The sequence below is a fragment of the Scyliorhinus torazame genome, chromosome 7, assembly GCF_047496885.1.
Source record: "Scyliorhinus torazame isolate Kashiwa2021f chromosome 7, sScyTor2.1, whole genome shotgun sequence".
Classification (NCBI taxonomy): Eukaryota; Metazoa; Chordata; class Chondrichthyes; order Carcharhiniformes; family Scyliorhinidae; genus Scyliorhinus; species Scyliorhinus torazame.
The window spans coordinates 56561895-56589849 of record NC_092713.1 but is presented as its reverse complement, the minus strand read 5'-3'; the positions used below and the strand labels follow the sequence as shown (position 1 = coordinate 56589849).

Below are 27955 nucleotides of genomic sequence, written 5' to 3'. Positions count from 1 at the left end.
TGAAATCGGGCAATTCTCCATGGAATAGGGGCACAAGGCAGGCATGTCCACTTTCTCTGCCATTTATAGGGCAGCACAAGTGGATAGCACTGTGGCTTCACAGCGTCAGGGTCCCAGGTTTGATTCCCTGCTGGGTCACTGTCTGTGTGGAGTCTGCACGTTCTCTCCGTGCCTGCGTGGGTTTCCTCCGGGTGCTCCGGTTTCCTCCCACAGTCCAATGACGTGCAGGTTAGGTGGATTGGCCATGCTAAATTGCCCTTAGTGACCAAAAAGGTTAGGAGGGGTTATTGTGTTACAGGGATAGAGTGGAAGTGAGGGCTTAAGTGGGTCGGTGCAGACTCGATGGGTCGAATGGCCCCCTTCTGCACTGCATGTTCTTTGTTCTATTTGCTCTGGCAAGAGAATCGCTTGCTATAGCACTTAGATTTCCTAGCAGGGTGGCACCGTGACGCAGTGGGTAGCACTGTTGCCTACGGGGCTGAGGACCCAGGTTCGATCCCTGCCCTGCGTCACCGTCTGTGTGGAGTTTGCACATTCTCCCCGTGTTTGCATGGGTTTCGCCCCCAGAACCCAAAGATGTGCAGGTTAGGTGGACTGGCCATGCTAAATTGCCCCTTAATTGGAAAAAAATAATTGGGTACCCTCAATTTATTTTTTTAAAATATTCCAGTAAGTGGAGGAGGATAAATCTGGGAGGGGTGGATCACAGGGTGTCCTTGTATGTGGATGACCTGCATTGTTATATTACGGACCCAGTATCGACTATGGATGAGATAATGAAGGTGCTTGGGAGCTTTGGCTCCTTCTCTGGGTACAAGTTGAATGTGGATGAGTGTATACTTTCCAGTTAGCCCTCTGGAGGAGAGCCCATCTGGGGATTTTACTTTTGCGCCTTGACAGATCTAGTTTCGTTATTTGGGAATCCAGGTGGCCTACAATTGGGCCTCGCTTCATAAATTAAATTTTGCTAGTCTGATTAATGGGGTCAAATCTGACTTACAGAAATGGGATAACCTCCCCCTGTCCTTGGTGGGCAGGGTTCAGATGATTAAGGTGAATGAACTCCCGTGGTTTTTATTGGTTTTTCAATGTCTCTCCACTTTTCTCCCCAAGTCCTTCTTTGTCAAAATTGATAAATTAGTGTCCTCTTTCATTTGGGCGGGTCAGGTCCCAAGGATCCATAGGGTGCTCCTTCAGAGAAATAGGCAATCAGGAGGCTTGGCTTTTCTCAATCTACACCTCCCGCTGCCTGGAGAAAGCAGGCAGCATAATCAAAGACCCCTCCCACCCGGCTTACTCACTCTTCCAACTTCTTCCATCAGGCAGGAGATACAAAAGTCTGAGAACACGCACGAACAGACTCAAAAACAGCTTCTTCCCCATTGTTATCAGACTCTTAAATGTCCCTCTTATGGACTGGCATCATGAACACTACACCCCTGTATGCTTCATCCGATGCCGGTGCTTATGTAGTTACATTGTATACCTTGTGTTGCCCTATGATGTATTTTCTTTTCTTCCCATGTACTTAATGCTCGCAGAAAAATACTTTTCACTGTACCTCGGTACAAGTGACAATAAACAAATCCAATCCAATTTATTGTATTATTGGGCAGCCAATATGGAGATGGTACTGGGGTTGTCAGACTTCTTACTGTTCTGGGGTAGTTTGTGATCCAGGTTCTATATGAAATGAAAATCGCTTATTGTCACAAGTAGGCTTCAATGAAGCTACTGTGAAAAGCCCATAGTCGCCACATTCCAGCCCCTTTTCCGGGAAGCTGATACGAGAATTGAACCCACGCTGCTGGACTTGGTCTGCTTTACAAGCCACCCACTGTGCTAAACCAGCCCCTGGAGGAGGGTTTCTGTAAGGGTTCTAGCCTTGGTGCATTAGTAACTGCATTGCTGCTGTTCTGTAAGATTTTCCTCGAATCCAGTAGTGGTATACACCCTGAGAATCTGGAAGCAGTCCAGACAGCATTTTAAACTTAGTTTGGGGGGGGGGGGGAGGAGGAATGTCCTTGCCTTTGCCTCGTGAATAGCCCGGAAAAGAGTTCTGCTTGGGTGGAGCTCTCCAACTCCACCCAGTGCTTTGGCCTGGTTGGGAGACCTTATGCCGATCTTACATTTGGAGATCGGTCAAGTACACGATTAGGGGGTCGGTAGAGGGTTTCTACCCAAGGTGGCAGCCATTCATTTCCCTTTTTTTTTTTAAAAAAGAGATAGTCACTGTCAGTTGTTAAGGGGTTTGTTTAATGTTGGGGGTTCAAGTTAATTTGTGTTTCCGATTGTTTGTCGTGCTCTTTGTCGTAGTAACTTGAATTAATTGTTTTATATTATTTTGTTTATAAAGAAAAACTTTCAATAAACTTTTTTTTGAAAAAAGTGTGCCACATTCCTTCGAGTCTCCTGCTGTCATATCTCTTTTCAGTAAGATTGAGCACATCAAAATAGAGATAAGGGGTTGAGTTTGCTGCCAGCAGCACAACAGCGCCACAATTCTCAAAGAAAGCTTTCCACAAGATTGTGTGATCTCTGTGGATGATTTTCCCTTTACCAAAGTCAGTTGGAATCTGCCACCAGGTGTTCAACAAGTGACATTCCAAGCAGGATAAGCAGTCAATCACACTGAAGTATCCTCAGATGGCAAATCAGAAACCGGAAACAATCCCTTCACTTCTAAGTTTAAATTTGCAAATGATAAAACTAAAAAAAAAATTTAAGTATCCAATTCTTTTTTTTTTTCCAATTAAGGGACAATTTAACGTGGCCAATCTTTGGATTGGTGGGGGGGGGGGGGGGGGGGGAAAGAGCCCACACAGATGGGGAGAATGTGCCACACGGACAGTGACCCAGGGCCAGGTTCGAACAGGAATCCTTGGTGGCGTGAGGCAGCAGTGCTGACCACTGCGCCAGCGTGCTGCCCCATACAGATGACAACAAATGAAAGATTGGGCCACATTACGATAGAGGCTAAAACATCACAAATAAGGTTTTCTTAAATGTGGAATTTTCATAATGGAAAAATTGGACATTCAACGAATACTAAATTTCTTTCGGGCCAGTGAGTCCGTTTAGTAATTATGAACTCAGTATGTGGTTTAAAAATCTAGGAAAATCTCAGTCAACACGGTGCAACTTTTTCAAGGGATTTTACAGAGAGACTAAGAGTGTCAGAGTTAAAATTATCAGTTCAATGATTTCCAATTCACTGCATTCTCAGGAGGACCTCAAAACACACACTGGAGAAGCACAGAATCACTGAGCGAATTTCTGCATTTCGATTCTTAACTATGCACGTGCGGATTGCAGAAGTTGCTGTTCAGTTACTTTCACCGTCATTACCACAACAAAGTCCAGGAGATATACATATTTATATATACACAGACATGCATGTACAGAGATGACATAGAAACTTGGCAGCAAACAGTTGGTAAATGTATGTAAGCGTACATTTCCACAATCCTGTAAGGATTTGCCCACACTGTATTATGCAGCATTAGTTACAAGAAGTACACCAAGTAAAAGTAGTAATTTCTTCAATAAAATGATAACCTAGAATGCTCATCAGAACAACCCAATTTGCAGTCATGTGTTGTACTAAACAATTTACAAGGTCACTGTTCAGTGTCTGTTTTAACCAAAAATAACAGTAAATTTAACAACAACACACAAGACAAGGTTAAAGCAAGATTCTACCATGAGGATCAGGGCACACCCTGTTCCTGGAAGAAGCTGTGAAATACTGACACAAAGCAAGAATTTAACACCTTCAACATCAACAGAAAGCAATCCATTTCTCTGTTCTAAATTGAAGATGAAGTCTTATGCGCCAATCAGTTGACCTATAATCCCTGGTATTACATTTTAGTTCAATTGATTACAGTTCACACCCTAAAGTAACCTTTAATTCAATAATCAATGCAGTTTCTGGCACAGATATTTCCACCATAATGATCTGATGTATAATTCTACATTGTATACAAAAACTGCTTGATGTTCGCAATAAAAAAATGCTTCTTCTCCTTCCCCATGCCTTCCCAAATGGTGTTTAGAGAAACAAGCATTCACTGATCGTAGTGTGTCAAAAGCAGGGAGGGTATCGAGAATGAATCTCCAGATTAGATTTAAATGCAGATTTACCCATGCAACACCACTTTTTTCCCCGTTAATATTCAGTGGTAAGCATCCCCCACCCCACAACAACTTCTTTTCTTATTAGTTCATATTGCTCCAAAAACCCACAGATATTACAACTGCATTATTGAGTGGAGGAGGATTTTTCAAACCTTTTTTTAAAACATCAAGAAAACGTTTCCATTATAACAAATACAACTCCCAACGTTTAACCACCTCCAGCTCCACGTCCCCCCCCAAACTGAGAGCAAAACTTAACCAAAAAAAACCTTGAATAACTAACTGTGACCAGTTCCTTGAAACAGGAAATGAATGGCTGCCATCTCGAGTAGAACCCTTCTACCGATCCCCTCATGGTGTACTTGACCGTCTCCAAGTATAAAAACTTCATTAGGTCACTCAACCAGGCTGAGGCACTGGGCAGAACAGGAGACCTCCACCCAAGCAGGACTCGCCTCTGGGATATCAAAGAGGCGAAGGCGAGGACATCCGCATTCACCCGTCTGCAGCACCGGCAAGGCCGAGGCCCCGAAAATAGCCACCAGAGTCAAGGCTCCAGCTCAATCCCAAGAACACCTGCCATGGCGTTGAAGGAGGAGACCCAGGCGCTTACAAGTTTGGGATATGGAATCGTTAAACATATCCAACAATAATGGGATCAGCTGAGCTGCAAATTTCTTATTGAATTCAATAGGGAATCCATCTGGGCCCAGAGCTTTACCCGACTGCATTAAACCCATACATTTCATGATCTCCTCCGGACTCAACAGGGACTTGAGCTCCGCTCTTCTCCCCCACTCCACCACTGGCATGGATAACCCACCCAAAAATGGCATCATGGGCAACCTCTCCCCGGGGGCTCTGATTTATATAGGCTTTGGTAAAAAGCCTCAAAAGCAACATTGACCTTCGCTGGGGCAGAAACCAACCCTCCACTCGAGTCCCTCACCTACACTGTCTCCCAGGAGACAGTCTGCCACTGTAGCCCACCCAAGACGGCCGTCAAACCTCCCCAACAGAACAGAACAAAGAAAAGGTCACAGGCACCGTCAGAGAACTAGAGGATGTTCCAAACCTGATAACAATCTCCATTTTTTCCGTCTAATTATGCCTATTTCAAAAGTTTACATTTTGAAAGTGCCACTATGAAAGGGAAACCATAAGTTACTGAGACCAACGAAACAGAAGAAAATATATACTGGCAAAATTAGGAAATTAAGTCAGTTCAACCAGACCATCATGTACAGAAAGTCTTCCAGTTGCTCTTCCTCTTTGGTTCTCCCCTGCCATGTTAGCAACATTCACTAACTGTAACTATTTCATAACAGATTTTTTCAACTAACATGGTGATACAATAATTATTTGCTTAAACCTGTATCGCAATATACAAAATAGCACTATTCTTCTCATTAGTTTAATTGGTGTATTCCATTTCCTGAACATTCCATCAAGCATTCTTCAAGAGGAAATACTTTCATCATGTTATTTCTGTCCCTTCTTTAAAAGCTGTCACCTCAACCCGATTCTATGGAATGCCCTCCCTATATCACTTCACCTTTTAATATCCTCTTTGTATCCATCCTTTCACTCAGTCTTCAGAAACCGCCCCAATTCTCACACCGTGATTTGATGGCTGATCCTAACTGTTTTTTTAAAATTATTCTTTCATGGGTTGCGCATATTGCTGGCAAAATCCATTTGTTGCCCATCTTTTTAAATAAATTTTGAGTACCCTATTTGTTTTCCAATTAAGGGGCAATTTAGCGTGGCCAATTCACCTACACTGCACACCTTTGGGTTGTAGGGTTTTTAAAATATATATTTATTAAAGTTTTTTAACACAATTTTTCTCCCTTACAAACAATAACCCCCCCCGTAACAAAAAAAAAGAGAAATCGCGCAGAGCAAGATATATACATGGCAAAATGATACATTTACACAGCTTTGTCCACTGGCCCTCACCCATACGTGCCAGTTTCCCCAACCCTTCATGTTATCTCTTGCTCATCCACCCTCCCAGGCAGTCCCCCCTTTCCCCCCCCCCCCCCCCAACCCTCCCAGGATGTCCCCCTTCCCCCCCTCCCCCCGCTAGACCCGTCTAGCTTTTTTACTCCCCCATGTCACTCCCATAAGTCAGCTAACACCTGCTGACCCCGGCTTCCCCCGCCGTCCGATTGACCTCCCCGCGTGGGAGTCTCCCAATCCATATGCATTCCTTCGTTCCCCTTCCCGCGCGCGGGAAAAAAACCCGCGCTTTCCAAAGCCCGCTCCGCCCCCTCTGGCGCAGCTCCTGTCGCGGCCTTGTCTCTCTCCCCCAGCCCATGTAACATTTCCTGCGCGTGATTGACCCCCTATATACAACAACCATCACACATCAAACCTCAAACATCCCCCCCACCCTCACAAACCCTCAGTTAGAGTCCAGCCTTTCGGCTTGTACAAAGGTCCACGCCTCTTCAGGCGTTTCGAAGTAATAGTATTGGCCCTTGTATGTGGCCCATAGTCACGCTGGCTGCAGCATTCCGAATTTCACTTCTTTCCGGTACAACGCCGCTTTGGCCCGGTTGAAACCCGCTCTCCGCTTTGCAACCTCCGTGCTCCAGTCCGGGTATATTCGGATCTCTGCATTGTCCCACTTACTGCTCCGCTCCTTCTTGGCCCATCTCAGGACCCACTCTCTGTCCATGAACCGGTGAAACCTCACCACCATCGCTCTTGGCGGCTCATTTGCCTGGGGTTCTTCGCCAGCACCCGATGTGCCCCGTCCAACTCCAGCGGCCTTCGTGCCCATCATCGCCTCGAGCATCGTGCTCGCGTATGCCCCGGCATCAGCCCCCTCCACTCCCTCAGGGGGGCCCAGGATTCACAGATTCTTTCTCCTCGACCTGTTCTCCAGGTCTTCGAGTCTTCCCGCCCACCTCTTGTGTAGTGCCTCGTTCTGCTCCACTCTCACCGCCAGGCCCACGAGCTCGTCCTCGTTCTGACTGACTCTTTTCTGTACCTCCTGGATCTTAGCTTCGTGGGCCTTCTGCGTGATCCCGAGTCCTTCAATTGCCGAAAGCATAGGCGCCAACATCTCTTTGCGCATCTCCTCGAAGCAGCGCTTGATGAACTCCTGCAGCTCCCCTTTGTCCCTGGCCGCCGCCATTTTGTTTTCTTTCCCTCGCTTCTCCCGTTGCTCCAGTGCCGCTCCTTTGGCCGTTACACTTCTGGTCCGTTTCATAGAAGTTGGCAGTGTTTGCTTCACCAGTCTGCCCCAAAAAGTCTATGGAAACTCCTGAAAAAGGTCTGAGAGTCGGCTCCAGACAGGAGCTGCCGAATGCGCGACCTACTCCTCTATGGCCGCCACCAGAAGCCTCGTCCCTGCTTCTTCAATGATCTTTTCACAGTTGTTCCCTCTGCTGCTAGAATTCACCTTTGATAGAGTCAAGCCAGATTGCAGCTTTAAGCTTGCCCTTCCCCCGCCTGCATGCTGGAAGAGGCCCTCGTCTACTGCTGCAGCTCAAGCCAAATCTTTCACTGTTTCTGCCGGGTCTGGTAGCCAAAAGACACAACACTCCTGGGGGACACTGTCAGGGGAATGCTGCAGCCTTCTTCCCACACCAGGAAATGTCAAACAACTGCCGTGGGGGCCCTGTAAAAGAGCCCAAAAGTCCGTTCCAAGCGGGAGCTGCCGAATATGCGACCCAGCTCTGCATAGCCGCACCCGGAAGTCTGGGTTGTAGGGTTGAGACCCACACAGACAGAGGGAGACTGTGCAAACTCCACATGGATAATGACCCGGTGCCAGGATCGAACCCGGGTCCTCGGTGTCATGAAGCAGCAGTGCTCACCACGGTGCTGCCCCTTGTTGCCCATCTTTAACTGCCCTTGTGATGCCATTTCAGAGGGGCAGTTAAGTGTCAACGATATTGGCGTGACTGGAGTCACATGTAGTCCAGATCTGGTAAGATTTCCATCCCTAAAGAGCAGAGGGCAGTAGAGCGGAGCTGCCGATTGGTTGTTGCGGGGGGAATTTGCATACGTCCGTTGTGGTCACTCTAACTTGAAGGTGTACCTGTGCAAGAGACCCTAGCTGTTCAAGTGAAGACAAGCATCCAGCAGAGGGCAGTAGAGCGGAGCGTTGCTGACGTCACAGCCTGCAGGTAAGGGATTGGCTGGTGACTGGTAAGTAGTTTTTCTTTTACTTTCCCTCAGGTGTTATCGTGCGGGGCGCAGAGGTTGCTGAGTGAGTGCTTGCTGAGAAGGGGAGTGAATAACAGGGAAGTTCTTTCTTTCTTTTTCTTTTTTTTTAATCTTGAGGGGATGGCAGGGAAGGTAGTGCAATGTTCCTCCTGCAGAATGTTTGAGGTGAGGTACGCCGTCAGTGTCCCTGCTGATTTCACCTGTGGGAAGTGCACCCATCTCCAGCTCCTCAGAAACCACATTATGGAAATGGAGCTGCAGGAACTTCGGATCATTCGGGAGGCAGAGGTGGTCATAGATAGAAGCTTCAGGGATGTAGTTACTCCGAAGAATAAAGATAGATGGGTGACGGTGAGAAGGGCTGGGAGGAAGCAGTCAGTACAGGGATCTCCTGTGGTCGTTCCCCTTAGTAACAAGTATACCGCTTTGGATACTGTTGGGGGGGGGGGGGGGGAAACTAACCAGGGGGAAGCCATGGGGTACAGGTCTCTGGCACAGAGTCTGTCCCTGTTGCTCAGAAGGGAAGGGGGGGGGGGGGGGGAAGGGGAGTAGCGCATTAGTCATTGGAGACTCCATAGTTCGGGGGATAAATAGGAGATCCTGTGGGAACGAGAGAGACTCGCGGTTGGTGTGTTGCCTCCCAGGTGCCAGTGTGCGTGCTGTCTCGGATTGTCTTTTCAGGATCCTTAAGGGGGAGGGGGAGCAGCCCCAAGTCGTGGTCCACATAGGCACCAACGATATAGGTAGGAAAAGGGATAGGGATTTAAGGCAGGAACTCAGGGAGCTAGGGTGGAAACGTAGATCTAGGACAAACAGAATTATTATCTCTGGGTTGTTACCGTGCCACGTGCTAGCGAGACGAGGACTAGGGAGAGGAGTTGAACACGTGGCTACAGGGATGGTGCAGGAGGGAGGGTTTCAGATTTCTGGATAATTGGGGCTCATTCTGGGGTCGGTGGGACCTCTACAAACAGGATGGTCTACACCTGGACCAGAGGGGTACCAATATCCTGGGGGGGGAAATTTGCTAATGCTCTTCAGGAGGGTTTAACCTAGTTCAGCAGGGGCTTGGGAACCTGAATTGTAGCTCCAGTATTCAGGAGGTTGAGAGTAGTGAGGTCATGAGTAAGGTTTCAAAGTTGCAGGAGTGTACCGGCAGGCAGGAAGGTGGTTTAAAGTGTGTCTTCTTCAATGCCAGGAGCATCCAGAATAAGGTGGGTGAACTTGCGGCATGGGTTGGTACCTGGGACTTCGATGTTGTGGCCATTTCGGAGACATGGATAGAGCAGGGACACGAATGGTTGTTGCAGGTGCCGGGGTTCAGATATTTCAGTAAGCTCAGGGAAGGTGGTAAAAGAGGGGGAGGGGTGGCATTGTTAGTCAAGGACAGTATTACGATGGCAGAATGGACGTTTGATGAGGACTCAGTCTACTGAGGTAGTATGGGCTGAGGTTAGAAACAGGAAAGGAGAGGTCACCCTGTTAGGGGTTTTCTATAGGCCTCCGAACAGTTCCAGAGATGTAGAGGAAAGGATTGCAAAGATGATTCTGGATAGGAGTGAAAGCAACAGGGTAGTTGTTATGGGGGACTTTAACTTTCCAAATATTGACTGGAAACGCTTTAGTTCAAGTACTTTAGATGTGTCTGTTTTTGTCCAATGTGTGCAGGAGGGTTTCCTGACACTGTGTAGATAGGCCAATGAGAGGCGAGGCCATATTGGATTTGGTACTGGGTAATGAACCAGGACAGGTGTTAGATTTGGAGGTAGGTGAGCACTTTGGTGATAGTGACCACAATTCGATTAAGTTTACTTTAGTGATGGAAAGGGATAGGTATATACCACAGGGCAAGAGTTATATCTGGGGGAAAGGCAATTATGATGCGATGAGGCAAGACGTAGGATGCATCGGATGGAGAGAAAAACTGCAAGGGATAGGCACAATGGAAATGTGGAGCTTGTTCAAGGAAGAGCTACTGCGTGTCCTTGATAAGTATGTACCTGTCAGGCAGGGAGGAAGTGGTCGAGCAAGGGAACCGTGGTTTACTAAAGCAGTCGAAACATTTGTCAAGAGGAAGAAGGAGGCTTATGTAAAGATGAGACATGAAGGTTCAGTTAGGGCGCTCGAGAGTTACAAGTTAGCTAGGAAGGACCTAAAGAGAGAGCTAAGAAGAGCCAAGAGGGGACATGAGAAGTCTTTGGCAGGTAGGATCAAGGATAACCCTAAAGCTTTCTATAGATATGTCAGGAATAAAAGAATGACTAAGGTAAGAGTAGGGCCAGTCAAGGACAGTCGTGGGAAGTTGTGCGTGGAGTCCGAGGAGATAGGAGAGGTGCTAAATGAATATTTTTCGTCAGTATTCACACAGGAAAAAGACAACGTTGTCGAGGAGAATATTGAGATTCAGCCTACTGGACTAGAAGGGCTTGAGGTTCATAAGGAGGCGGTGTTAGCAATTCTGGAAAGTGTGAAAATCGTTAAGTCCTCTGGGCCGGATGGGATTTATCCTAGGATTCTCTGGGAAGCTAGGGAGGAGATTGCTGAGCCTTTGGCTTTGATCTTTAAGTCATCATTGTCTACAGGAATAGTGCCAGAAGACTGGAGGATGGCAAATGTTGTCCCCTTGTTCAAGAAGGGGAGTAGAGACAACCCCGGTAACTATAGACCAGTGAGCCTTACTTCTGTTGTGGGCATTATCTTGGAAAGGTTTATAAGAGATAGGATGTATAATCATCTGGAAAGGAATAATTTGATTAGAGATAGTCAACACGGTTTTGTGAAGGGTAGGTCGTGCCTCACAAACCTTTTTGAGTTCTTTGAGAAGGTGACCAAACAGGTGGATGAGGGTAAAGCAGTTGATGTGGTGTATATGGATTTCAGTAAAGCGTTTGATAAGGTTCCCCACGGTAGGCTACTGCAGAAAATACGGAGGCATGGGATTCAGGGAGATTTAGCAGTTTGGATCAGAAATTGGCTAGCTGGAAGAAGACAAAGGGTGGTGGTTGATGGGAAGTGTTCAGACTGGAGTCCAGTTACTAGTGATGTACCACAAGGATGTGTTTTGGGGCCACTGCTGTTTGTCATTTTTATAAATGACCTGGACGAGGGCGTATAAGGATCGGTGAGTAAATTTGCAGATGACACTAAAGTCGGTGGAGTTGTGGACAGTGCGGAAACATGTTACAAGTTACAGAGGGACATAGATAAGCTGCAGCGCTGGGCTGAGAGGTGGCAAATGGACTTTAATGCAGAAAAGTATGAGGTGATTCATTTTGGAAGCAATAACAGGAAGACAGAGTACTGGGCTAATGGTAAGATTCTTGGCAGTGTCGATGAGCGGAGAGATATCGGTGTCCATGTACATAGATCCCTGAAAGTTGCCGCCCAGGTTGAGAGGGTTGTTAAGAAGGCGTACGGTGTGTTAGCTTTTATTGGTAGAGGGATTGAGTTTCGGAGTCACGAGGTCATGTTGCAGCTGTACAAAACTCTGATGCGGCCACATTTGGAGTATTGCGTGCAATTCTGGTCGCCGCATTATAGGAAGGATGTGGAAGCATTGGAAAGGGTGCAGAGGAGATTTACCAGAATGTTGCCTGGTATGGAGGGAAGATCTTATGAGGAAAGGCCGAGGGACTTGAGGCTGTTTTTGTTAGAGAGAAGGTTAAGAGGTGACTTAATTGAGGCATACAAGATGGTCAGTGGATTGGATAGGGTGGACAGTGAGAGCCTTTTTCCTCGGATGGTGATGTCTAGCACGAGGGGACATAGCTTTAAATTGAGGGGAGATAGATATAGGACAGAAGTCAGAGGTAGGTTCTTTACTCAGAGTAGTAAGGGCATGGAATGCCCTGCTTGCAACAGTAGTGGACTCGCCAACGCTAAGGGCATTCAAATGGTCATTGGATAGACATATGGACGATAAGGGCTTTAGAGGGGCTTTGGAGTGGTTTCACAGGTCGGCGCAACATCGAGGGCCGAAGGGCCTGTACTGCGCTGTAATGTTCTATGTTCTATTAGTGAACCAGGTGAGATTAGTTTGCAACAATCAATGACAGTTGCGGTCACCATTATTCAATACATAATATCAGATTTATCAACGGAGTCAAACTGCACAAACTGCCATGATGCGATTTGAACTCATGTCCCTGGAACATTAGCCTGGACCTCTGGGTTTTAATTACGTCACTTAACACCCCTTAATTTTTATTTCTTCTCTCCATGTTTTTTCTTTTTAAAAGGGTGAGACACAAATATTTGTTGCGCAACAACATTCCGCCATCTCACAGAATCTAAAACTTTGATTCAACCTGAACATGGACCGGAACTGGAACTGCAAGGAAGCATTGAACTTGCCTCTGTTCATGCTACCCAGCCTACAGTGTCTACAGTTTACAACTTAGATTATTTCCAACCCTGTCTCTGTCCCCACCATCATACTTCCTGAACCAAGTCATAATTCAGCGACAACTTTTACTTCCACTTTTTAATTACGTCATTTACGATGAAAGAAACTTGAGAAATAGGAAGCGGAGTTGGGAATGGAGACCAATTGGAGAGTATGGAGTGTAGCCAGTTAAAATGGCTAACTCCCGATTTAGAATGGCTAACTCCCGATGTAAAATGGCTAACGGCAATGGCTGAGGGGAAAGTCAGCTAACAGGACACAAACGAGCAGCTGCAGGTTGAGTGTGTATTTACCTCTGGAAAGGCCAGACAAGATCGATACCGGCAACCATCAGCATAACAAAACAACAGCCATCTGCATACTAATGATAATCCCCGGGAACAATAAGCAACATTTAGACACACAAAGCCAAACCAGACTCTTTGGCGCCAGCAGAAGCCTACACAAAGGGAGGTGAACGACCACCTCAGGACCGCCCATCGATCAGGGAATCGCTCCAGCATTGGAGAAAATCGGAACAAGTGATTGGGACAAAGTCCAATCACTTGGAACCAGGTCCAGGGTCCGCCCTGAAAGGCGGGAAGCCCCAGGGGACTATAAGAATAAAGCCCAAGTTCAAATCGTTCTTCTTGACCGGGTCACTCAGCAACGCGAACCAATCCTTGACAGTGACCGGTCCAGCCACCGCTGATAACCAGTAAGTCTTACTTCGACGCTCGCTACAAGATAGGCGCTCCTAGCTACCAATCTGTACCAACTTCGAATCCCGCAGGCTCAGAACCCGAACGAAAGGCCATTTGTTTCCGACCTGGTGGGCCAGTTCCAAGTTAAGTATTGGTCTGTTAGTCGTAAAAGGAGCTTAGACGTAGAATTTATGCATGAGTATTGATTACGGTGTATAATAAATGTGCTTTGATTTAAATCTTACTAAGTGGTGTATTGGATTATTGATCATTACTCGGACTTGAACCACGTGGCAGTATCAGAAAGATACCTGGCGACTCAAGAGCAAAGGTAATAAAACAGAGCAATTAAACTAAGGCAAAAGTTAGCAACAGGAGTGAGGCACTGCGAAGGGTAAACAGGAACTCCTATTGTGCAAGGTTGTGCCTGATAGTTTAAAGTGGTGCACAGGGTGCATATGACTCGGGCGAGAATGAGTGGGTTCTTTCAGGGGGTAGCAGATGAGTGTGAGAGGTGTGAGCAGGGGCCAGCGAAACATGCGCACATGTTTTGGGGTTGTGAAAAATTGGGAAGATTCTGGGCAGGAGTGTTTGCGGTCTTAGCCAGGATAGTGGAGAGGGAGTGGACCCGGACCCTTCGGTGACGATATTTGGGGTTTCAGAGAAGCCGGAGCTCATGGAGAGGAGGAAGGCCGATGTCTTGGCCTTCGCCTCTCTGATTGCGCAGCGACGGATTTTGCTGGAGTGGCAGTCAGCGTCGCCACCGGGGGTAGCAGCATGGTTGGGTGACATGTATGACTTCCTGTGGTTAGAGAAGAGAAAGTATGAGTTAAGGGGCTCAGCAGGGGGGGTTTGAGAAAAGGTGGGGGATGTTTATGATCGTGTTTGAGGAGCTATTCGTCGCAGGGGAGTAAAAAAGGAGAAAAATCTGTACAAACTGTATAGCTGATTGTTGGGGAGAATGTTTCTCGGGGTGTTTATTTGCTGTAACCTACTTTGATACAAGTTTGAATAAAATGCGTTTTAAAAAAAAAAAAAAAGATTAAAGAAACTTATTTAACGTTTTGGAGACCTGGTTGCTGTCGAGGGGTTGGGAGGGGGCTAGGGTACTGCCAGTGTAAAAATGCTGAGAATGTTGAATAAAAATATTTTTAAAAGACGGCATACATTTTAAACATGCAATAAACGTTTGAATGTTTAACCAGAAATTTTAATTTATACCAAAAGTCTAAATGTGAAGATGTAGAATTTGCACAAAGTGTTGAAATGAAAAGGAAGCAGCAGCCCAGAATGGCCAGTTCTATACAGAATGATCAACAAGAAAATAACCTGTAGACCATCTCTGGAGATCTATTACCAGACAGATACTTTGATTATGATAAAAGCACAATGAAAATACTTTGGATCTTGGAAATCTGAAATAAAAACAGAAAAAGGCTGAATAAACGCAGGAGGTCTGGCAGCATCTGTGGAGAAAAATTAAATGACCCTTCTAAATGATCCTTCCGCAGAAGGCCTGTAATACCTTAAGACATAGGAGCAGAATTAGGCCACTCGGCCCATCAAATCTGCTCAGCCATTCAATCATGGCTGACATTGTTTTCATCCCCACTCTCCTGCCTTTTCCCCATAACCCCTGATCCCCTTATTAATCAGAACTCACATGATGGATTCACAAAAACCTTCTTTTATCTAAATCAATTGAAATTAATTCAACTATACTTTGTGTTCAACATGCTGTAGCATTTTAATTAGTAGAAAGGAAGAGGAACCAGGTGGAAACAAGATACCATCCGATAGAGAAGGAAGCAAAATATTGACTTAACCACGGATACTTTTCCAAGCACTTACACATAACGTCAAGTTTGAAGAGGGTTCCTATTTATTGCTGAGATGCCATATCCATCTCGCTGAAGTTAGCAATTGGGTTTTCACTAGCCAAAGATTTAGACAAGAAAACTGCTTTCAAATTTTATATTTTTCGAACCTGAAAATCTTGGTCTTAAACCTCCAATCTCCAGATAAAGTCCAGGACAGTCCTGTAGCTGAATCTGACAAAACAAACATTCCAAAGCGCTTCACAGGGGTATAATCAAACAAAAAACTGACACCAAGCGAAGGAGGAGTTGTAGGAGGGATGGGTTTTAAGAAGGGTCTGAAAAGGAGGAAAGAGGTGCAGGGACAGAGATGCGCCAGGACAAAATTTCAAAGTCTATGGAGTTTCATCAGCAGTTAACTTCACTACCGAGTGAGGTATCGACTGGTGTAGGACTTAAATGTGCTAATTCCCGATATACTAAGCAAACTACAGATCGCTTAATTTTTTGACTAGATTTCCAGGAAACTATCCTAGCCAGAAAATGCATGTAATGACTGTGATTACTCTACTCCTCTATTTATAAAACACTGGTATGGCAATATTGGGGTATTGTATGCATTGCTGGACCCTGCAGGATGTGAAGGCTTTAGAGAGTATGCAGAAAACATTTAGAATGGTTTCAGAAATGAGGGATTTCAGTTATATGGACGGTTTAAAGAACCTGGGGTTATTCTCCTACAAGATGAGATGGTTGAAAGGAGATCACAAGGGTTTAGACAGTAGAAATGGAGAAAAACAGAGAAACTGCTCCCAATATTCTTAGTATCAAGAACCATAGAACACCCATTTAAGCTGATTGGCAAACAAACAGAAGGTGAAACCCATATAAACTCGGCTACTGCACAAATTTAAAAAGTGAGGAAGATATTAGCAGTTGATTGGATTACCAAAAAGGTTTTCTGAAAGTTTCCTCTGATTAGCATAAACACTGCATCAAACCAATCAGCTTGGAAATAAGTTTAAATTGTTACAAATAAATGAGAACTTAATTTTTCCTTTAAAATGACTTACCATCCTATATCAAAGCGAAATCCTAGGTCAAATATTGTGTAACAAATGCCTGTAATAGAAAGATACAAAGTTGCATTTGAGAAAATTGAACATTTTTAGCCAATAAATTTGATACCAAATTTTTATTTGAAGTAAACCAACAACACAGAATTTCATCAATCTTTAAAAACAAATGATTTCAGGTCTTCTGGCTAGAAATGTCACGTCTTCCTGTTTTTTCAATGTGGCAGAAGTTTCAGGTCAGGTTGGAGGGGAGAATGAGAGAAGAGAATATCTTCTCATTAGCGCTCTACTCCATTAAAAGGTAAATACTGCAGTGTGCTCAATTATAGACAAGTGCAAAAAATTTGATGATATCAAGAAACAAGCTCAACATGGCAAATCTCCAGTAAAATTAAGACTGAACTCTGTTATAGGTTAAATGTTTCCCCGTGTCTGCACAACCCAAAAAGATGTGCAGGATAGATGGCCATGCCAAAATTGCCCCTTTTAATTGGAAAATAAGAATTGGGTACTCTAAATTTATTTTTAAAATAGATTGAATTAAGTTATTCTTATTACGTTCAGGTAAAATAAATATTCCAGTTTAAACTTCTCTCTCTCTCTCTTCGAATGTGCTAGTGTTTGTATAGTCTGCCACAGCTCACATCAGAAAACATTTTGAGAACAAAGTCACAATTTAAAAGGAGCTAGTTTGAGTTTGTAAAATTATTGGCCTATTTGTTTGGATCTGATCCATGCCCAGCTAACAGAGAATCAAGGACAATGCTTGAAATCTCCAAGTTTTCTTGTTCTAAACAGGTATCAATTTACAATGTCGAAAGGACAGATTAGTCATCACCTAGATTAAACTTTTTTGGGATCAGATCACAACTGCACAAAAAATAAAATTGGGCTCCAGCCATAAGGATCATTAAATAGACATTTGGTCTTCATTCCTGTTCCATTTAAAATCAACTCTGCCCACAGCATGTGAACCAAAGTTCCACAAAAACTTGACTTCAATACGGAACTGAGAATTCTAGCGATGAATGTAGGGATTTCAGATGTATTGTATTATATATGTTTGGTTAAACGCCTGGGTTAGTGTGTGTATGACTGCTGCAGTGGTATTTTTAATAATCCTGGTTTGCAAGACAGCTAGGCATTTTGGAGCCAGACGTGCAATCAAAACATCGTAAAAGTTTGGGCTGATGCATTTTTGTTTATATTAAGAAGGCTCCCTGCGGAGCGGTTAATTAGAGCCATTGTGTTCAGTTAGTAAAGTGGTGTAGTTAATGGGAGGAGACGGGGTTGAAGCAGTCAGGTGTTAAGGGTTTCCAGAGAGTTTAGTTTGTGGCTAGAAGGCAAGCGGAGAAGTTTCTGAAGAAATACAGCTAGCGATTCTGCATTGTTCCGACAGGGTTCAGGTTTATCTTTTCAAACAGTCTCAAAAGACATCTCTTTACAGCAATAAATGTATTTAAAGTGGCTTTGTTGTTTGTATGGAAAAAAGATAGCAGTTAAGGGTTATTGTGTCTCTGTACTATAAGACCATAATACTCATTAGTATTAAGCTATTTTATTGTGTGATGTTAAAGTTGTTTTAATACTGTGTTAGTAATAAAGTTTGTTTCAATATACCATATCCGTATTTTTGAAATCAGTCCTGGAGCGAACTACCCTTTCCTCACAGTCTTACAAAATTAAAATAAATATTGGGGTTTCTGCCCAGTATCCTAGCCACTACTGTGGTCTGGTCCGAGGTCATAATATTCTGTACTGTTGGACACTGTTTTTGAATGAGATATTAAACGGAGGTGCTCTCTGTCCTCACGCTATTCAAAGTGGAGCAAGGAAATTCTCGCAATATCCTGGCGAGTATAAACCCCTCAACCAAATACCTTAAAACAGATCATCTATTTATTCATCTCAAAGCTGTTTGGGAGCATTGCTATGCAGTGCTTCCTTACCTTATAACAGTGACTGCACTTAAAAACTCCACTGACTGAAGCACTTTGGGATGCCCAGAGGCTGTGAAGGCACTATGCAAATACAAGTTCTAACATTATACAGGGACCAACTATGCAAAACAAAGAAATTGAATGGGTGAACACTCTGTGGGTTCAGCAGCGTGAGGAACCATTTTCTCCCAAAGAATCTGTCTTTTTGTAAGTCACAGTTCAGTTGGTAGCACTCTCACCTCTGATTCCAAAGGTTTAACTCTCACTCCAGACACTTGACTGAAAGAGTGCTCTGTGACATTAAGCTGATGCCCCATTTGCTCTCTACTATGGGACATAAAAAATCCAATGACACTACTTTGAAGTGTAGGGGTACTTATCAGTGTCCCTAATTAATCATCACAAAAACAGATGATCTGGTTATTAACACATTAATTGAAGGGAATTGTTGTGCTTAAATTGGTTGCCATACATTAACACAGTGACTGCACTTAGTATTGCATTGAGTGCATAGCACTTTGGGACAGGAGATCATGCTATATGCTTGGGAGGAACATGCCATACCATTTAATTTTTTCGATATTAAACCGCAGTACCATTTGTATATTGCTAGACACTTTGGCGGCACGGTGGTTAACATTGCTGCCTCACAGCCCCAGGAACCCGGGATCAATTCAGACCTTGGGTAACTGGCTGTGTGTAGTTTGCGGGTTCCCCCTTTGTCGGCGTGGGTTTCCTCCGGGTGCACCGGTTTCCTCCCACAGTCCAAGATGTCACTTGGAGTATAGTGTTCAATTCTGGTCGCCACACTACCAGAAGGATGTGGAGGCTTTAGAGAGGGTGCAGAAGAGATTTACCAGAATGTTGCCTGGTATGGAGGGCATAAGCTATGAGGAGCGATTGAATAAACTCGGTTTGTTCTCACTGGAACGAAGGAGGTTGAGGGGCAACCTGATAGAGGTATACAAAATTATGAGGGGCATAGACAGAGTGGATAGTCAGAGGCTTTTCCCCAGGGTAGAGGGGTCAATTACTAGGGGGCATAGGTTTAAGGTGAGAGGGGCAAAGTTTAGAGTAGATGTACGAGGCAAGTTTTTTTACGCAGAGGGTAGTGGGCGCCTGGAACTCACTACCGGAGGAGGTAGTGGAAGCAGGGACGATAGGGACATTCAAGGGGCATCTTGACAAATATATGAATAGGATGGGAATAGAAGGATACGGACCCAGGAAGTGTAGAAGATTGTAGTTTAGTCGGGCAGTATGGTCGGCACGGGCTTGGAGGGCCGAAGGGCCTGTTCCTGTGCTGTACATTTCTTTGTTCTTTGTTCTTTGTATGTGCAAGTTAGATCCACTCGCCGTGCTGAAAAAAAATAGCAGCTGTGTCCAAAAAAGGCTGATTGGGTATGCGGGGGTAGGGTGGGAGTGTGACCTGGGTGGGGTGATCCTTCAGAGGGTCGGTGCAGGCTAATTGGGTTGAATGGCCTCCTTCTGAACTGTGGAGATTGAGATTCTTGACAAACGAAAAATTCTCACTTCCTAGCCTAAAGTATCAGAGCTATGAGAGTGAAGAACATGACATTGTTTACTCTGAAGAAGAGATAATCAGTTAATAATTTAGATTTCAACAAACTGTAGAACCAGTGAACATAGTCTCAAGTTTGAAGAGGAAAGGTACAAAAATAATTTATATTGTAGAAAATGTTGAATGGATGAGGTTAGTCTGGCATAAGCAAAATATGCAATATAGCCTTTACTATTTTTCTACTTGTCTGTGATTGTGGTTGAGAGCAGTGATTCATTGGTTTACAAGTATTAACAGCCAAGTCATAGAATCTTACACCACTGCAGGAGACCAGTCACCCACTCAGATCAACTCTTTCAAAGACGTCTCAAATTTAATTCCACATTCCAGTCTTATACCTTTAACCCTGCAAATTAGTTATCTTTAAAAGGCAATTTGATATGTGTTTGAATGTTTCTTTCAGGAACTGTATTTTATTGTAAACTGGGAAAAAATTCTCAATTTTGTTGCAGGTTCTTCAATGAACTTTCATTACTGACCCCCTTGCCAGAGCAAACAATTTCTTTCTATTTGCTCCATCAACTCCTCATAATTTCAAATAACTCTCTTAGGTTTCCTCTTAATCTCCTCTAAGAACAAGTCCAGCCTCTCCAATCTCTCAACATAATTGGAAATAGAAACATAGAAGACAGTAGGTTATTCAACCCTTCGAGCCTGTTACTATTATCATGGCTGATCATCCAACTCAGAAACCTGATCCCACTTTACCCCCATATTCTTTGATCCCTTTAGCCCCAAGAACTATACCTAACTTCTGCTTGAAAACATATCTTTTGGCCTCAACTTCTTTCTGTGGTGGCGAATTCCACAGGTTTACCACTCTCTGGGTGAAGGCATTTCTCCTCACCTCTGTCCCAAATAATAATAATAATAATTTCCACAAGTAGGCTTCAATTAAGTTACTGTGGAAAAGCCCCTAGTCGCCACATTTCAGCGCCTGTTCGGGGAGACTGCTACGGGAATTTAACCCACGCTGCTGTCTTGTTCTGCATTACAAGTCAGCTATTTAGCCCACTGTGTTAAACCAGCCCCTTTAATGGTTTACCCCATGTCCTTAGACTATCATCCCTGTTTCTAGGCACCCCACCATCGCAAACACCCTTCCTTCATCAAGAATCATAGAATCCCACAGTGCAGAAGGAGGCCATTCAGCCCATTGAGTCTGCACCAGCCCTTGCTCTGATAGACCACCCTAACTAGGCCCAATCCCCTGCCCCTATCCCCACCTAACCCTTTGGGCAACATTAGCATGGCCAATCCACCTAACCTGCACGTCTTTGGACTGTGGGAGGAAATGGAGCACCTGGAGATAGCCCACGCAGACATACGGAGAAAGTGCAAACTCCGCGCAGACACTCACACGATGTCGGAATTGAACCCGGGTCCCTGGCACTGTGAGGCAGCAGTGCTCGCCACTGTGCCGTCCATGCTATATTTATGCTATCTAATCCTTAGAATATCATATCTACGCTATCTAATCCTTAGAATATCATAAGTTTTTATGAGAGCCCCCTCATTCTTTTAAAACGCCAGCGAATATAATCCTAACCGATTCAATCTCTCCCAAGCCAGTACCACCATCCCAGAAATCAGCCTGGTAAATCATTGCTGCTCACCCTCCATAGCAAGAACATCTTTCCTCAGATAAGATGACCAAATCTGCGCACAAATATTCCAGGTGTGGTTGCACCAAGGTCCTATATAATTGCAACAAGTGCAGAATGGTAGCATAGTGGTTAGCACTAAGGCTTCACAGGGCCAGGGTCCCAGGTTCGATTCCCGCTTGGGTCACTGTCTGTGGAGTCTGCACGTTCTCCCCGTGTCTGCATGGGTTTCTCCAGGTGCTCCGGTTTCCTCCCACAGTCCAATGATGTGCAAGTTAGGTGGATTGGTCATGATAAATTGCCTTTAGCTTAGATGGGGTTGCTGGGTTACAGGGATAGGGTGGATGTGTGGGCTTAAGTGGGGTGCTCTTTCCAAGAGCCGATGCAGAATCGATGGGCCGATTGGCTTCCTTCTGCACTGTAAATTCTATGATCTTCTATGATCCCTGCACCTGTACGCTAATCCTCTTGCTACGAAGGCCAACATACCATCTGCCTTCTTTACCACCTGCTTGCACCTGCATGCTTGCTTTCAGCGACAGGTGTACAAATTCATCCACATTCTTTGCACATTCCAGATAATAATCTGCCTTCCTGCTTTTTGCTACCAAAGTGGATAACTTCACATTTATCTACATTATTACCGCATCTGCCATGCATTTGCCCACTTATTCACTTCACATTGAAGTCCTTCATCCTTCTAAATCTCCTGTGCATTCACCCAAAGACCTTGTCATCCAACCCAAATGTTGGGGCTTCAAATAATACACAATACTCTGGAACAGAGTTTGTGCAATCGTGAAATCATCCTCTACCCTTCATCCCTCAGTGCTCCCCTACACCCACACAAGAGCAATCAATAATTTAAAATATCATCGGTATTGAGGGAAATGGAATTAAGCTACAGATCTGCCATAAATCCCAAAACAGGGCGAAGCAAGAGAAATACACAAAATGTATTCTTTAAATTGGCCAGCAGCTATCAAAATTGAAAGGACTGCACGTCCATATTTCTCAAGAGGTTTTTAACAATAATCAGTTCCTGATCGGTTTGGCTGACACCGCATAATACTGTGCTACAACTGTGGAGCTTCCCATTTTATGCAAACTGAAACATTTCACAGTGATAATAGTTTTAACTATTCCACAACCAGAACTCTCGTTTTCCAATTAAGTTAGCAGTGTACTTCTTGTGTATCAGTATTTTTGAAAATGCATCAGCTTTCAATTGCAGTTTGCAAGTTTGTGTGCAAGTCTGAATTCCAAACATTACCACATCCAAAGTTGAAATTGTAAGCCATGAAATGAAATCAGTTTTGATGGTCTCCAGCAAATGGAGACAGTTCAATTTGTTTCAGGAAATACCCATTGAGCAATTTGCACTCATTACCAATACTAAGTCACAGCAAAACATTACAACAGTTTTTCAGACGAAGATATCAGATATCACACATGATGATGGCTTTCATCTCAAAATAATTACAACTGGGCCAGAATGTTACCACATACCAATATGAATACCATGCACGGATTTGGCTAACGGTCAACTAATTGCATTCGCTACTCTGGATTTTTTTCCAGCTGAAAAATAACTTGTATTTATATAGCACTTCTTATACCACAGGACACCAGAAGCTCCCTAGTCAATTTCACTTCTATAATGTATAAAATGCAGTTGCTCAACTGCACACGGCATGATTCCACAAACAGCAAGGTAATAGTGACCAGATGACCTGTTTTTGTTTTATTGCTTGATGGATGAACACCCTGCTCATTGGGTTTTAAATCCACCTTAGGCAGCAGACAGGGCCTTTGTTTAATGTTGCATCCAAAGCTGGTATATTCAAAGGTGCAGCACTCCCTCAGTACAGCATTGGGGTGTCAGTCTAGATTGGGTACTTATCCATCAGAATTGGGACTTGATCCCACAACCTTTGACTTAGAGATGAAAATGGTATTGCTGTCACAGCTGACACCTCTGAAATGTGCATCAAACCAAAACTGCAGATTTTGCCCTGCAGCACAAAACAGACAGCTGCTGAAATAATAAATTTCCAACAAAATAGTTCAATTTCTGATCAAATCAGTTTGACTTAAGTCCATGCTGTACTCACTATTCAAATAACAGCAGATATAATTGGTCAGACAGTGGAAACTCCTCCTCGAATAGGTTACTTTACTTTAAAAAGTGGTTCAGCAACAATCTCTCAACTGTCATGTTGGCAATTAGAACATGGCAGAATATTGTGCAATAGGCAAGACTCACCACTGACAAACTTATGGTCTTACCCCAGTCAACGGTCAGTGAAAAGGTGTGTGAATCTTTAATAACCATAAATCCCTGGATTTTCTAGATTTTTTAAGAATAGCATATGAAAAACAATACAAATCTACAAGCAAAAGAATTTGGGGAGTTTTTCTTGCTTTCTCTGCCCCCATCTACAGAAAAAAAATACAGTCCATCTAAACTATAAACATTTCCACATTGAACTATTTCACAATTAATGCACTTTGCAAACATGTGAAGTATTTCCTAACTTCTCTCTTAAAAGGCCTGGGTCTGATTTTAAGGTTATGTCTCTTGTAAGCAAGAGCAAAGAATTTTCCCCATCTATCCTTTCAATTATTTTGAAAATTCTCCGCAAACAGTTTATATCATAGGGAAAATAAACCCAGTTTACAAAATCTCTTCATAATTTAACCCTTGGAGCCCCTCACATCCGAGTCAATTCATACTGCACCACTTTCAAGAAAAATAGCTCCTTTCTCAGGTGTGGTGCCCAGAACAGCACCCGATACACCTGATGCAATCTAACAAAAGGTAAGTGTGTTTTTAAAAGAGAAAAGGGACAAACTAGCATACAGATTGAGAAAAGATGACAGCAATTAAAAAAATGTTGAGTGGTAACTGTGGTAGCTGGAGAGTTCCGCTGACATTTCTTACTTGCTGTCACGGGATGAAGCCCCTTCTTAAAACGAAAATTAAGTTGATAAAGCCTGCCATCTCCCTGGTAACATGCAGTGGTTTCAAGCACAATGTATTTAATAGAGATATGTTAGCATATAGTTTGGTCCAATCTACACGAAGTACAAATCTTCATGTTTTTTAGTGCCAGCACTTGCAGCTCGATGGATATTTCTGGCAGAATTCCCCAACTTCATTCTTGTCAGTGATTTTCCAACAGGTTCTTTGGAGTCTGGAGGAAGTAATTAATAAGAGAAACAAACCCCGCAAGGTGCAGGGAGCCGGGAAACATCGGCCGCACTCCACTTCAGTGCGGCTTGCACGCCAAGGTGCAGAGCCCCCGCCGAGGACGGGTCCTGATCGAGCCGCTGTCGGCGGCCCCACTAGGCCCCACACCGGGCTCGGCTCGGCTCAGCTCAGCTCGGCCCCGGCGGCCACCCTCCCCCGCCACGCTCCCGTTTTCTTACCTACTACCAAGAGGGTGGACCAGAAGGCCAGAGTGATACCGCCGTATAGTAACGCGTAGCCGTTCATTGTTGCCGGCGTCCGGGCTCAGACCAGAAGATCAGGGCAACTCTCGGTCACGTGAGGAGAGGGTGCGCTCAGCTGTCACGTGATAACGTCACCGCCAACATCCCCCGCGGCATGCCGGGAGGTGTAGGCAGAGCCCGCGCTTCCGCTGACGGCGAAACTACGCCTCCCGGCATGCACCACTGCACGGTTCAACAGGTGGGGTCCGGTCCGGCCTTGCTGCAGTTGGGAAAATAAGAGGTGTTGTCCTTATTGAATCAAGGAGGCTTGATAGGAGAATGTTTCCTCTCGTGGGGGGGGCAGCAGCTTAAAAATAAGGAATCGCCTATTTCAGGCGAAGATGAGGAGTTTCTTCTCTCATGCAATGTGGGTGTTGCTGTCTAGGCCAGCACGTATTGTCCCATCCCGAATTGCCCTTGAGAAGATGGGGGTGGTGAGCTGGCCTTTTTGAATTGCTGAAGTCCATATGTAGGAAAAACAACAGGGGAGGGAGTTCCAGGATTTTGACCTCGTGATAGTGAAGGGACAGCAATATATTTCAAGTCAGGCTGGTGAGTGGTATGGGGGGAGGGGGTGAACTTCCAGGTGCTGGTGTTCCCATATGTCTGTTTCTCTTATCCTTCTACATGGTAGTGAAAGGTGCTGTCTCAGGAGCCTTGGTGAGTTCCTGCAGTGCATGTCGTAGATCGTACACATCGCTGCCACTGTGTGTGGGTGGTGAAGGGAATTAATGTTTATGGAAGGGGTGCCAATCAAGCGGGCTGCTTTGGTCTGAATGGTGTCGTTGGAGCTGCACTCCTCTAGGCAACTGGAGGGTATTCCATCATACTCCTGAATTATGCCCGATGGGCTTTGGGGAGCCAGATGGGAAGTTACTCATCACTGGATTCCTAGTCTCTGACCTGCTCTTGCAGCCACAGTATTTTTATGGCTAGTCCAGTTCAGTTTCTAGTGTATGATATGCTCCAGGATATTGACAATGAGGGATTCGGTGATGGTACTATTGAATGTCAAGGGGCAATGGTTAGATTCTCTCTTGTTGGGGATGGTCATTGCCTGGCACTTGTGTGGCATGAATGTTACTTGCCACTTGTCAGCCCAAGTTTGGATATTCGTCCAGCTCTTGTTGCGTTTTGACATGGTCTGCTTCAGTATCTGAGTCGTCGCAAATGGTGCTGAACATTCATCTTTGGAATTCTGTCCCTGACTGCAACTCTCAGGAGATCTGCCCCCATTGAACATTACTGTTACCAGTTCTTTTTTGTGGTTACCTTTTTTTTCATCCCAATGTATTTTTTTACTTTGTGTAGCAGACTACTTTTGTATATGAACCCTGGGTTTGTATGTTCACAGTAATAGCGGGGATAAAGCAAAGCTATTTGAATATAATAATAATCTTTATTGTCACATGTAGGCTTACATTAACACTGCAATGAAGTTACTGTGAAAATCCCCTAGTCGCCACACTCTGGCTCCTGTTCGGGTACACGGAGGGAGAATTCAGAATGCCCAAATTACCTAACCGCACGTCTTTCGGGACTTGAGGGAGAAACCGGAGCACCCAGAGGAAGAACGTGCAGACTCCGCACAGACAGTGACCCAAGCTGGGAATTGAACCTGGAACCCTGGAGCTGTGAAGCAACAGTGCTAACCACTGTGCTACCGTGCCGCCATTATATGTTTATGGTTTATATAGGCTTATGCAAATGTACCCATGACAACTGGAAGTGATGCACCACCTTTTGTGGTGTCGCCTTGATGCCCACCATCAAAACAGTTCAATCATAACTTTTACTTATAAAATGCCTTTAATAGCAATACATCCCAAAATCCCCCACAGGAACATTATCAAATACAACCTAACACCAAGTCACATGAGGTGGTATTAGGACAGATAGCCAAAAGTTTGGTCAAAGAGGTAGGTTTAAAGGAGCGTTGGTGGAGAGAGGTAGAGAACTGGAGAGGTTTAGGAAGGGAATTGCGGCGCTTACAGGCGAGGCAGCTGAAGGAATGGCCACCAATGATAGAGCAATTAAAATCAGGGATACATAAGAGGCCAGAATTGGAGCAGCACAGAGATCATGGGGGGTTGTAGGGCTGTAAGAGGTTATTACGATAGGAAGGGGTAAAGTCATCAAGAGGTTTGAAAACGTGGTTAAGAATTGTAAATTTCTGGTATTGCTGGCGATGGCTGAATGGCATTTGACGAGGGCAGCAGAGGTTTGGATGAGCTTAAGTTTGTGGAAGGGTCGGAGAAGGGAGCTGGGAAAGGATCGGAAGAGTTGAGTCTAGAGGTGACAAGAGTTTCAACAGAAATTAACTGAAGTGTAGGAGAAGGATGATGTTATGGAAATGATAGGTGGCAGTCTTGGTAATGGAATGGAAAAGTGGTTGGGAACTCATCAAGTTTGCAAACTGATTCAGCTCCAGACCATTGCTAGGGAGAGGAAATAGGTCATGGCTAAAGAAGGAATTCTGCACTAAGAACCAAAGACACTGGATTTGGTCTTTTTAACTGTGTATAGTTCTGGGCGCTACACTATAGAATCATAGAATTTACAGTGCAGAAGGAGGCCATTCGGCCCATCGAATGCACCAGCCCTTGGAAAGAGCACCCCACTCAAGCCCAAACCGCCATCCCATCCCCGTAACTCAGTAACCCCACCTAACCTTTTTGCCACTAGGGGGCAATTTAGCATAGCCAATCCACCTACCCTGCACATCTTTGGACTGTAGGAGAAAACCAGAGCACCTGGAGGAAACCCACACAGACACAGGGAGAAGGTGCGATCACCACACAACAATCACTCGAGGCTGAAATTGAAACAGGGTCCCTGGTGCTGTGAGGCAGCAGTGCTAGCCACTGTCACCATGCCACCACAGGAAGGATGTGAATGCATTAGAGAAGAGATTTACAACAATGGTTCCAGCGATGAGAAACGTCGGTTATAAGAATAGATTGTCGAGGTTGGGACTATTCTCACTGGAGAGAAGATAAAGAGAAGATGTAATAGAGATGTTCAAGAT

General features: G+C 44.7%; 1 protein-coding gene across 1 annotated transcript in view; it reads right to left on the bottom strand.

Annotated features, from left to right (window-relative positions):
• atp6v0b (ATPase H+ transporting V0 subunit b) overlaps window positions 1-25039 on the bottom strand; it is a 59604-nt gene extending 34565 nt beyond the window's left edge. Inside the window, exons 1-2 of the mRNA XM_072510741.1 lie at window positions 24865-25039; window positions 16304-16352 (exon numbers count right to left, since the gene is read on the bottom strand). Of these exons, the coding sequence (XP_072366842.1) occupies window positions 16304-16352; window positions 24865-24931 (116 nt within the window). The 5' untranslated portion in view covers window positions 24932-25039. The remainder of the gene's footprint in view (window positions 1-16303; window positions 16353-24864) is intronic.
• Between the last annotated feature and the right edge of the window lie 2916 nt (window positions 25040-27955).